The 13533-nt window shown below is 44.3% G+C and overlaps 1 protein-coding gene across 1 annotated transcript in view; it reads right to left on the reverse strand.

Moving 5' to 3' along the window:
- The window catches only part of BRAF (B-Raf proto-oncogene, serine/threonine kinase), a 1688602-nt gene that overhangs the window by 1126320 nt on the left and 548749 nt on the right, over positions 1 to 13533 (reverse strand). Inside the window, exon 8 of the mRNA XM_030216338.1 lies at positions 3371 to 3507. Within this exon, the coding sequence (XP_030072198.1) occupies positions 3371 to 3507 (137 nt within the window). The remainder of the gene's footprint in view (positions 1 to 3370; positions 3508 to 13533) is intronic.

A 13533-nucleotide genomic window follows, 5' to 3' on the forward strand; every position in this document is an offset into this window, starting at 1 on the left:
GTGTTGCGTCCAATCAGAAGAGTAAATATTTAGTAAATACAGTGATGAAATGTTAGTTGAGCACTGAAGATTAACGTGTGTTACATGCAATCAGACGTGTAAATATTAAATAAATGCAGTGATGAAATTGATGAAATGTGTTACACCTGAAAGGAAAAAGGCTATTAGGGCAAATGCCACGATGTGATATACAGAGCAAATAAATGTCCTACAAACGAAAAAATTGTAATGTGATGCATAATGAAGTAATCGTAAATGTGATGCATAATAAAGTATGCGCGAGGCGACCAAGTGCCTTCCAGCTTATAGGATCAAACGTGTATATTGTTTTACATGTATGGTGAACTACATAGGCAAGAAAAATACATTGATATAGACTAAATGAATATGAAAAATGGGGAATTCTGAAGGTAAGAACTCTTATATGAACATATATATTGAGAAATATCTCATGTATTGCGACGTTGGTCAGAAGAGTGATAAGTAAAAAATTGGAAATAAAAAATGAAATTGATGAATGGAACATAAATTGAAATGAAAAATAAAAAATAAAGAAAAATTAAAAAAACAATAATAAAAGATTAATAAAAAATAAAAAATGGAAAAATAAATGTAAGTAAACTATTATAAATGACCTATTTATGAATTACTTATTATCACATTATGATCTGAATGTATATGTATTGATTATATGTTAATATATTGTTACCTATGAAGTAAGTAAAAGAGGTCAAAACTTAAGCATAAACTTATTGTACGAATAATAATATTTGCTGGAAGAGCTTGTAAAACAAACAAATATATTATGAGTTATTGATAGTATAAGTTGTCAGCGTGTCTTTCATAAATAGATGGAAAAATCTATTTCATTGTTAAGACCTTCAGGAGCAAGGGTTTTTAATTCAAAAATCAGTTTCTATTCCTCTCTCAGGAGCTGACTATCAATGTTTCCTCTTCTCTTATTAGGGTGTAGTACTTTGTAAACTACAATAACATCTTCATTGAGTCCTTCCAGTTTTAGGACAATAGCCCAAGCAACATATCTAGATTACTGGAACTCCTTATATTGTTCTATTAATATGCAATTAAGGAAAAGGCTTCAATTAATGTTAAATACAATGCCTAGGCTAATTCTCAATTTAGGAAAATTTCATGCAGCCACTCCTCTTTTGAATAGACTGCACTGGCTCAAATTAGATTCTAGAATTCACTTCAAAACTGCTTGTTTACTACTACTACTACTATTTAGCATTTCTATAGCGCTACAAAGCATAACCAGCGCTGCACAAACATAGAAGAAAGACAGTCCCTGCTCAAAGAGCTTACAATCTAATAGTAGTATTTAAAGGTTTTCATGTACTGAACTCAGAATCAGTAGGAGGGATTTTTCAATTTACAAATAATAGAAGTTTCTTCAGTAAAGGTTTGCTGGGAACGTTTATTTGGATTTCAAGCAGCCAGGATTTGGAACAGCATTCTGGTGGAAATATGAACTACAGTGGGGGAAATAAGTATTTGATCCCTTGCTGATTTTGTAAGTTTGCCCACTGACAAAGACATGAGCAGCCCATAATTGAAGGGTAGGTTATTGGTAACAGTGAGAGATAGCACATCACAAATTAAATCCGGAAAATCACATTGTGGAAAGTATATGAATTTATTTGCATTCTGCAGAGGGAAATAAGTATTTGATCCCCCACCAACCAGTAAGAGATCTGGCCCCTACAGACCAGGTAGATGCTCCAAATCAACTCGTTACCTGCATGACAGACAGCTGTCGGCAATGGTCACCTGTATGAAAGACACCTGTCCACAGACTCAGTGAATCAGTCAGACTCTAACCTCTACAAAATGGCCAAGAGCAAGGAGCTGTCTAAGGATGTCAGGGACAAGATCATACACCTGCACAAGGCTGGAATGGGCTACAAAACCATCAGTAAGACGCTGGGCGAGAAGGAGACAACTGTTGGTGCCATAGTAAGAAAATGGAAGAAGTACAAAATGACTGTCAATCGACAAAGATCTGGGGCTCCACGCAAAATCTCACCTCGTGGGGTATCCTTGATCATGAGGAAGGTTAGAAATCAGCCTACAACTACAAGGGGGGAACTTGTCAATGATCTCAAGGCAGCTGGGACCACTGTCACCACGAAAACCATTGGTAACACATTACGACATAACGGATTGCAATCCTGCAGTGCCCGCAAGGTCCCCCTGCTCCGGAAGGCACATGTGACGGCCCGTCTGAAGTTTGCCAGTGAACACCTGGATGATGCCGAGAGTGATTGGGAGAAGGTGCTGTGGTCAGATGAGACAAAAATTGAGCTCTTTGGCATGAACTCAACTCGCCGTGTTTGGAGGAAGAGAAATGCTGCCTATGACCCAAAGAACACCGTCCCCACTGTCAAGCATGGAGGTGGAAATGTTATGTTTTGGGGGTGTTTCTCTGCTAAGGGCACAGGACTACTTCACCGCATCAATGGGAGAATGGATGGGGCCATGTACCGTACAATTCTGAGTGACAACCTCCTTCCCTCCGCCAGGGTCTTAAAAATGGGTCGTGGCTGGGTCTTCCAGCACGACAATGACCCAAAACATACAGCCAAGGCAACAAAGGAGTGGCTCAGGAAGAAGCACATTAGGGTCATGGAGTGGCCTAGCCAGTCACCAGACCTTAATCCCATTGAAAACTTATGGAGGGAGCTGAAGCTGCGAGTTGCCAAGCGACAGCCCAGAACTCTTAATGATTTAGAGATGATCTGCAAAGAGGAGTGGACCAAAATTCCTCCTGACATGTGTGCAAACCTCATCATCAACTACAGAAGACGTCTGACCGCTGTGCTTGCCAACAAGGGTTTTGCCACCAAGTATTAGGTCTTGTTTGCCAGAGGGATTAAATACTTATTTCCCTCTGCAGAATGCAAATAAATTCATATACTTTCCACAATGTGATTTTCCGGATTTAATTTGTGATGTGCTATCTCTCACTGTTACCAATAACCTACTCTTCAATTATGGGCTGCTCATGTCTTTGTCAGTGGGCAAACTTACAAAATCAGCAAGGGATCAAATACTTATTTCCCCCACTGTATACCTTCTTACATTTCTTTTCATAAGGTAGTTACGATATACTTTTCTTTATTAGACAAAAGCTTTTATTTAAATTAATGATGAGATATTAATATTTTTATTGTTAATAGTTTTTACGAAATTGCTTTTGTAAATTCCTTCTGATTGGAAGTCTCTTATTAATGTACTCCGCTTTGCACCACTGGGCTTAAAGGCGCTCTATAAATACCCAAATAGAATAGAATAGAATAGAATAGAGGAATTAGAGTATATAGAGGACAAAGTAATGACTGCTCCTTACCATACGATTCCTGTCTTCTGAAGAAGAGGAGGATTTCCGCTCCCGTTGCTGACCTGGTGATTTCTGCAATGCTTTCACACTAGAAAGACATCCAGGCAAGGAGGCAGGAGGAGTGGCAGATAAACCAGGTGTAGAACCTGAATTTTCAATTACAAGACAAAATGAATATTAAAAAAGGTAAATTACATAAAGGGGCATTTTCAATATGACATCTAAGTCCAACTTTGGACGTTTTGCACAAAACATCTGAAATCCAAATAGAAAAGAAGATCATTTTCGAAAAACGGAAAACAACTATTTTTTTTTTTTCAAAAATACCATTTCAAACAAGGTTTTGTGCTTTGTATGTTTGTTTGGTTTTTTTGTGGACCATTTTTGAAAAAACAAAACTGCCCCAATGAAAAACATAGACAATTAAGCCACTGGGATGTAGGAGGAGCCAGCATTTTTACCAGACTGGTCCCCCAGACATCCCAGGAGAGCAATGAGGCACCCTAGGGGGCACTGCAATGGACTTCAAATAAATGCTCCCAGGTACACATCTCACCATTGCACCCTTTTCTTGTCTGCTGAGCCCTCCAAAAACTGTATACCACTAATAGCTGTTATAGGTGAAGGGAGCATCTATATGTGGGTACAGTGGATTTCTGGTGAATTCTGGAGGGCTCACAGTTTCCACCACAAGTGTAACAGGTAGAAGAAGGTATGAGACTGAATCCACCTATCCGCAGTGCACTGCACCCACCACTAGACTACGCCAAGGACCTGCATGCTGCTCTAATGGATCTGAATATAACATCTGAGGCTGGCATAGAGGCTGGTAAATACCCTTTGTAATCACATTTTTGGGGGTGGGAGGGGGTCAGTACCACTGGGAGTAAAGAGAGGTAAATCCCTGATTCCCTCCATTGGTCATCTGTTCACTTAGGGCAGCTTTTTGTGCCTTATTCATTATAAAAACAGGTGTAGCTCAAAACATCTTAGTTTTAGTGCTGGACGGGTTTTTTGTTCCATTATGGCTGAAAAACGTCCATGTCTTAGAAACCCCCATATCCTGTCCTTAACAAGCCCCCCTTGAGATTTGGACACACTGCAGGCAACAGCATACAAATACATCTGAAAAATAAATTTTGAAAAAACTGATTTGGATGTTTTGGTGAGAGAAACATCCAAATGTTGCTTTATGCCACTTTTTAGATGTTTTTCTGTTTCGAAAATGAGCCCCATAGACTTCTAAAGAATCAGTCAACTTTCAAGATTAGTTATTTCCCTAACTATAAAACCATATTAATGATAAAATATTTAAAAGCCTATTCACTAAATTTTTCTTTAATACTCATCACATGCAGAAAGAAAATTCAATATATGCTCCAAGTCACTAGTAGCTAAGGACTTTCAGAGGACAATAATGTAAAAGTCTTCAAGTCTTACAAGTACACAGTACCCAGAGTCTGCAAGCTAATTTTCAAAATGAGTTTCCTTTTGAACATTCAGGTAGCTGCAAGATCATGAGTACAATCTGAGGGAGTGCCAGCTCCTGAAAACTAATCAAGCAATATATTAAACTGATGGTAGTTATGACCATTATTTCCATCAACACATCTTAAGCCATGTTCACAAAATTCTGTTTTATAAAGATAATTTATTTTTCATTAAGACTTGAATTACTGAGAAATTTATAAATACAATACCCCCTCTCCTCAGATTGTGATCTATATTCAGTATTAAACACCCATCTTCTTCAAAAGCTAAAACAATATGCATAATGTTAAAAAGCGACATGTCCTTAATCTGTAAATGGTGTATGATATTATAGTGTAAGAACAATAGAGTTTTTAAAAATTAACTATTGATACCAATACAAATGTATTAGTACAATAAGTAAGGTAGGGAAGTAATTTAATAACTGAGTACAAATGTAAATAATACAGACAAACTTCTCCTGTTGTGGTTACAAGTATACCAGAAAATTTTTGAAATGAGAATATGCACATACTTCCAAATTGGAGATTAATCCTTTTCTTTTTTTTTTTTTTTGTAAATATTTTTATTAGTACATGGATGCAGTTACAGACTTTATGAACAGTAACAATGCCAAGCAAAACACGTCCTTACAACTTTTACCAACAGTCTACTGACCTCCATGTTTTATTTTTTAACTTTCATTGCTTCCCTCCCCCACCCAGTATCCCTCCCCCTACCTTCCCCCCTCCCCCCCCTCCCCCCTGTTCCCCTCTCCCTCCCTCCTCCCCCTCCCTGCTTCTTTCTGCTTGGACAGCACACCATCTAAATAAACAGGTTCTCATTCAGGCACCGTAAGTAAGGTGCATGTTCTCCTCCATAACTCACGATACTGGCGAGCACCCATGGAAATCACGGATTTATATCTCAAAGATACCCAATTAGCCATCTCCATCATACTGTTCTTCCAAGCTGCCAGTACCGGGGGCTCTCTATGCACCCACTGCTTCAACACACATCTTTTAAGCAGGATCATGGCTAGCAATATAAATTTACACTGTGAGGCTCTGAGTCCCTGCTCCTTAAGAGCTTGTCCACAGCCCATTAACATAATGGAATAGTGCCACTCCACTGATTTCTGCAAGATCTCTTCCAGGAAGTCTATCGCCCCAGACCACAGCTCTTGCAAAGTTGGGCATTCCATGAAAGAGTGCAGAAAAGTGCCTACCGCTCCCCCACACTTGTCACACTTGTCACTGTCCCACATTCCCAGGGATTTCCCCCTTGCTTTAGTGATATGCACCCTATAAAGAACTCTGTACTGCATATCTTGCAAGGATGCATTCGGAGTAATTCTCCGCAAGCCCTGAAAGATTGCACTCAGTCTTTCCACCGATACCTCTTCTACAACATCCTTACTCCGTGCTGCTGCTAGTGATGTCAAATGAGGTGCCCGCAATTGTTCCCTAATCACTTGACACCAGCCCGTCAACCTGTTATGAGGCGGGGTCATTTGTAAAAAAGTATAATCGAATTTTGTGAATCTCACTGTCGTCCCGCTCCGGCGCTCCACACTCAGTATATAATCTCTTGCCTGTAGGTATGCGAAGAACTGAGAGCCAGGGATCCGCAACTCACTGCTCACCACTGCAAACGTGGGAAAGGCCTCCTCCCCCTCCCTTCGGAATTGGCCTATGAACCTGCAGCCTTTTTCTTTCCACTTACCAAAGACTGTCACCCCCACCCCTGCTGGGAATGCCATATTTCCCACCAACGGCAAAAACGGGCTAGCCCCTGCGGTAATTCCCGCTTGCCCTCTCCACCATCTCCATGCCATTTGAAGAGCTGCTACATAGGGGTTGTCCACTTTCTTTCTTGCCCCCGACACTGCCCAGGACTCTAAAACCGTAAAGGGATCATTCGGCCTGCACCAGCTCTCCCAGAAACCCGAGGGAGCAAAAAATCCCTGCTCCGTGATCAATTCGTGGATCCACCTCATTAACGCAGCAACATTATAAATTCGCAAATCTGGGAGTCGGAGTCCTCCCTGCCCATGGCTCCTAATCATCTTTGCGAATGCTATCCTTGGGCATTTGGCGTGCCAAATAAAGGTGCTCACTACGCTTTTGTACAAACGCTCCTCCGAGGATTTCACCCACAGAGGGAGCATCTGCAGCGGGTAAAGTATCTTAGGCAACAATACCATCTTGACCAGCGCTATCCTCCCTAGAAAGTTCACTGGCAGATCTTTCCACTTCTGACATATGTGTTTTACTTCCGCTAGTCGATCCAGCACATTTTTTTTGTATACCCAGGCCGGATTTGCACTAATATAGATCCCCAAGTATTTAATACCCTCTGTAGCCCAGCGTAGTGGAAAGGAGATTGAGGTCCTACTCGCACAGGGGTCACTCACCGGCAATGCTTCGGACTTGTCAAAGTTTATGCTAAGACCCGAAAATACCCCAAATGCCTGAATAATTGCCATAGCCATCGGCAATGTACGGGTTGCCTCATCCAGCAAAAGCAGCATATCATCTGCAAATAGATTGATTATGTATTCCTCTCCACCCACTTTCAATCCCTTCATCGTGGCCTCCTGTCGCAACTTTGCAGCCAGGGGTTCCAAAGTAAGGAGAAATAGTAGCGGTGAGAGGGGGCAGCCCTGCCTAGTCCCCCCCCCCCCCAAAATAAAAGTATCTGTCAAGGAATCATTGACAAGGAGCTGCGCCGTCGGGTTACTGTATAGCGCTCGTACCCAACCCAGAAAATCTCCATTAATACCAAAGCGCTCCAGAATCCAAAACAAATAGGACCAGACCACCTTGTCAAAAGCCTTTTCTGCGTCAAGGCTTGCCACTATAGCATCTCCCGCTCTGCCATTTCCCTCCAATAGTATTCGGCTCACTTTCACAATATTGGCTGATGCAAACCTCCCCTTAACAAAGCCCACTTGGTCCGGGTGAACCAGGTCAGGGACCACCCCCCCCAGTCTGTCTGACAATACCGCTGCCAGAATCTTTATGTCCTGGTTTAGCAGCGATATAGGCCTATAAGAACCCACTAATTCTTCATCTTTCCCTGGTTTAGGGATCAACACAATATGTGCATGATTTAATACCTTCCCCATCTCACCCTTTTCCTTGGTCTCTTCACACATAGCTACAAAAGGTGCCACCATTACATCTTGCAAGATTTTATAATACTCCGCTCCTAGCCTGTCCGGGCCCGGTGCCTTGGCCAGCTTAAGACGCTTGACCACTTGTTGCACTTCCTTTCCTTGGATGGGCGCGTTCAACCCCCTCCGCTGTTCCTCTGAAATCCGGGGCAACCCTATCCCTTCAAAGAATTCCAAGCATTTTTCCTCTGAAAACTCTCCTGTCTGATATAGGTGTGAGTAATATTGAACAAATTCTTTTTTAATGTCAGACAACTGGGTTTTAACCTCCCCTTCCCTGTTTCGTATTTTAGTTATAAATCTTTTTGCCGTTTTTTGCTTCACTAAAGACGCTAGTAATTTGCCCGTCTTATTGCCCCATTGGTGTAATTTGTATTTATATAACTTGATATTATAGAGTGCACTTTCCTCCAATACATCCTGCACCTTCTTTCTAGATTCCATGTATGCCTTCCTATTGATATCAGAAGGGTGCCCAACAAACATTCGTCGGGTATCTCTCAATTTTATGGTAAGGGCCCTTATTTTTTCCCCTCGCTTTTTATTCAGGGAGGTCGTATACGAAATAATCTTCCCTCGCAATACTGCCTTTGAGGCCTCCCAGAACACTCGTGGGGTCACATCTTGCGCATCATTTTCTATCATATAATCTATCCAACTCTTTCTCAGATAAGTATGGAAGTCCCTGCTTTGGTATAGTGCCGGGTTCATACGCCACCGGTCGGCCCCGTCCCGCCCTCCCTCATGCCACACCATCCACACCGGCGAGTGGTCAGATACCTCTGGCTCCCCAATTCCCGACTGTTGCACCCTTAAGGCCATCGTGTAAGGCACTAACAGGTAGTCTAGGCGAGAGTGTGTCCCATGTGGATGCGAGAAAAAAGTAAAATCCACCTCACTAAGATGCTGATGTCGCCATATATCCACTAAATCTAACTCTTTCATCAAAAAATTGACCCCTTTGTCTTCCTGGCCTTTGCCCACCCTTCTTGGGGGCTTACAATCTATGGAAGGATCGCTGGTAATGTTAAAGTCCCCCCCTATTATTAATTGATATTGATCAAATGTTACCAGTTTAGCAGTCAGCAACGTAAAAAAGCTGTGAGAGTATACATTGGGTGCATATACACTACACACCCCCACCCTTCTGCCCTGCATTTCTCCTGCTATTATAACAAACCTCCCTTCAGGGTCTTGATACATTCTGTGCAGGTTAAAGCTAATGGTTTTCTTAAGTAGTATGGCTACCCCTCTTTGCCTCCCATTGTAGGATGCAAAGAATACATCTCCTACCCAGTCCCTTTTCAGCTTTAAATGTTCCAGCTTGCTTAAGTGGGTCTCTTGCAGCAGAGCTATATCAGCCTTCTGCCTCCTGAGTGCCTGTAATATTTTTGTACGCTTTATTGGAGAGTGCACTCCATCAACATTCATTGTCACAATCTTTAGACTAGCCATACAAATTCAGCTTATCGTCTCCACTTGCGCATAACTCATTTACTGAGTCCGAGGGCCTCCCAGCTAAGCCCCCGGACCACTCATCCACTCCTGCATCTCCTCTTGTTCTGCAGTGCCCATGCATTATCTCTCCAAGCTGGCAACCCTTATCAACTGTTCCCGTGCTGTCCCATTGGTTGTTCACAGAACCCTGCGCTTCACTCTCTCCCTGTCCCCTCTGTTCCCACTTCTCAAATCTTCCCTCCCCCCTCCCTTCCCTTCCACCCTTTCCCGTTTCTTATCCCATTTTACCTGCTTCCTAGTAAAACCCATTCTGTCCTCTCCACTCTCTTTCAGGCCACAACACACTCACCCCTCTTGTACACCACCAACTCTCCCGGCCTCCCCTGCCCCTCTTCTTTCCCTCCCCCCCCCCCCCGACTCCCAAACATGTTTAAAGTTTCAACATGTATCAACGAACATATGACAATCTATAACAAAACCTATCATCAACTCTTAATACCAGGAGGTGTCCAGCAATGAGCTCTTTCAGATATGCAGTTCTGGTGGTTGTCACGATTCCACTTAAGGGCTCGGAGTGGCTGCTACCTCGATCATCATGGGTTCCGCTTTCGCTGACTGCCACTTCTACTAGGGTGACTCTGCTCCCTTTTGGTGGTCAGCAGGGCATGTCCCCCACTCCCGCCGCTCTCAAAACCTCTTCGCCAGCCACCTCCTTGCCCTCCTGTAACAAATCTCAATCTCCTGTCAGCAGTCTCATTATACTACGCCATTTCACATTCATGGCGTGTCGCACCTCCTGCTTCATTTCAAATTGGTCACAAACGTTTCAAGTGCGGCTGACTCAGTAAAAAACAAAGTCTTATTCTCGTGCAGCACTCTAACTTTCGCAGGGTATAATAAGGAGAAGCGGACTCCCTTCTCATACAGTCTTTTGCAGTGCCGGCCCATGATTCTCCGCTGCTCAGAGACTATCGCTGAATAATCCTGGAAAAGCATTATTTTTACACCATTATATTCTAGTCCTGGCTTGCGTCGGTGTGCCTGCAAAATAGCCTCCTTGTCTGCATAATTCAACAGCTTTGCCAGTACTTGTCGGGGCCTGTTCTCTCCCGGTCGCTCTGCCCCCACTCTGTGCACTCGTTCCACGTGCAGCGTGTTCCCGCTCGCGTCCAGGCCCAGTTGTGCAGGGAGCCATTTTCCTACAAAGTCCCGGAGCTCTGATGCTTTAACTGTTTCAGGGAGACCCACAATCCTGAGATTATTTCTCCTGCTACGATTCTCTAAATCATCCGCTTTCTGTTCTAGTTGCTCGCATTTCCGCTCCAGTGCCGCTACCCTGCTATTCACTCCTGCCGCTGTATCCTCACACTGGGAGACCCGATCTTCCACATGTTGTAAACGAGCACCCTGGCGTTCTAGCGTCTCCCTAATCTGGTCTACTGACGCTTGCAACTTCGAGAGTTTCTCCTCCAACACCACCGATATCTGCTGTGCCAGGTCTCTAACCAGTTCAGGCGGCAACGGGCTTGCCATCGGCACTTCGGAGATCGCCGCCATTTTCTTTTGTTCAGCGCCAACACTTTTTTTCCTTCGCGGGACCTTGGCGGGCATGCCCTGCCAACCCTCGAGTTTCAATCAATCTCAATCTTTCCGGCGCTCTCCTCTCACTAGTGCGTTTCTGCCTGTTCTTTCTGGGAGTCGGTACAGGGGAAATCCTGGGTCTTATCGCTGTTTTTCCTGCGAGCAGGTCGGAGCCGATGTTTCAGGCGTCCACTCAGCTACCCGCCATCACGTGACCCCCCCCCCCCCCCCGGAGTCTCAATGTGTGGATGAGACGATGGTACAGGGAGGAGGGTTTTAGATTTGTTAGGAACTTGGCAATATTCTAGGGAAGGGGGAGCCTATTCCGAAAGGATGGGCTCCACCTTAACCAGGGTGGGAACAGGCTGCTGGCATCGGCATTTAAAAAGGAGATAGAGCAGCTTTTAAACTAGAAACTGGGGGAAGGCCAACAGTCGCTCAAAAGTGCATGGTTCGGGATCAGGCGACCCTCAGGGGGAGGAATGCTGGCTTCGGCCTAACCCCTGGTAAGCCTTTCCTCGGCTGAGAGGTGCCCAGCTCTACCACCGGCTGCCTTTCAGGTGCTGTGGATGACTTGCAGCTTATCTGCATATTGGCAGGATCACTCGCTGTATCCTCACAACTCTTTCACAATCTCTTCCTTCACAGCACCGCACACCATCCACGCTCAGGTTTAAAGGTCTGCAATCAGTGTGCTTTCACTGCAGTTCTCTTTTCCAAATCTCTCTGCATAGTTCAGTGAAAACGGGATTCCAATTGCAGCTGTTTCAGGTCCGCTCCAATCAAGCTGCTCAGTATAGCTCACCTTTAACCCAACTCTCCACCCAGCTTGGTTCAATTAGGTTTTCACCTGTAGCATAGGTTAGGAACACTGCTTCCAGGGGCTTAGCTACGGGTGGGTTCGGCCCAGGCCCACCCAGTCTTTTGCGACCTTCTCCACGATGACAGTCTTCGTGCCTGCAGTGGCAAGCGGGCGGGCGTAAAAGCAGCAGGCAGCCAGGCTCGACTCTGTCCTTCTCTCAGCGTCTCGCCCGCCCTAAAGGAAATGACATCAGAGGAAGGCGGGGCGCAGAGAGAGGGCAGGAAACGGAGGACGGAGTCGAGCCTGGCTGCTTGCTGCTTTTACGCCCGCCCACCGCTGCAACTTCGATGTACTGGGATCCCATACTCCCCTCCCTGGCACTTCAAGCAGGTGTCTGGGGGACCTGGCACCTGGCCTTTTTCCAGCCTCGATGTTTTCTTCAGCTTTGCCACGGAATGAATCAGTGAGTGTTGTGCTTTTAGAGTTCAGTGTTTTTCCTGTACACATTCTGAGAACAGTTGGTGTTTGAATCTGTTTACCTAAGGAACTAGGCTTTAACTGCATTCATTGACTAGTGTTCTTTCGAGAGCTCACTAGATTTTAGCTGGCAGGTGAGTTAAGCACGATGTATTTATACTGTTTTAAAAAATGCAAGGGTATTTGCCCCCACTCAGCTACTTAGAAATAACAGGGGTCTTTAGCTTGCAGACTTTCTGCTAGCTAAGATTCAAATGGATAACTGTTCCTTTGAAAATTTGCTAAATCCCTGTATTAAAGAGCCCAAAACTACGGGGATGACTGAAAATATTTCCAAAATGGGAAAAATCTTTTAGCACCTCTGGCCCTGTTTTTTTTTTTTTTTGTAATGCACATAATGGTCACACATATTCTGTCCCTTTACATTTCAGATATATTGGTTGATTTTCTATATTTGACATTTTAACCTAGGTAAACGTAGCATACTTTAACGTCTACCGCATTGATTCCCAAACCTGTCCTGGAGACTCCCTGGCCAGTCAGGTTTTTGGGATGTCCACAGTGATTATTCCTGAGAGAGATTTACATTCACTGCCTCCACAGCATGCGGGTTTCTCTCATGGATGTTCATTGTGGATAGCCTGGAGATCTAGCCGGGGAGCCCCCAGGACAACCACTGGCCTACAGGGAAAGGGGTTGAGCTAGCATTAGTGCCCATCATCAGCTTTGCTGCGCAATATAACTTTATATAACTTCCCTCTCTGTGTTTCTCTAATGTGTCTGTACATATCTATTTCATTTAAAATAACATCACTCTATATTTGTTTCTTCACCGGAGGAGGCTTTTGCCCCACGGCGCTACGTAAGCCACATTGAGCCTGCAAATAGGTGGGAAAATGTGGGGTATAAATAAATAAGTTAGTGAAAGCCCATCTAGTCCACTGTAAGGAAGGAAGCCGTAAATGTGTTTCCATTCCCCCGTGCAGCCGTCGCCGTTCACTCAAAACACAGCAAGCAAACCTGTGAGCTGCTGCATCCACGTTGTCCTTCTTTATTGAGAGAGGGGAGGTGCTGTGAAGGGGGGGGGGGAAGAGAGGGGGCGGGGGAGACGCTGGCTAGAATGGGGAAGGGGATGGAAAGAAACAGGATGGGCAAGGGAGAGAGGAGAATTGCTGGACAACAGGGATTGATGGAGGGGACAGGGGA

Source organism: Microcaecilia unicolor, chromosome 10, assembly GCF_901765095.1.
Source record: "Microcaecilia unicolor chromosome 10, aMicUni1.1, whole genome shotgun sequence".
In the NCBI taxonomy this organism is placed as follows: domain Eukaryota; kingdom Metazoa; phylum Chordata; class Amphibia; order Gymnophiona; family Siphonopidae; genus Microcaecilia; species Microcaecilia unicolor.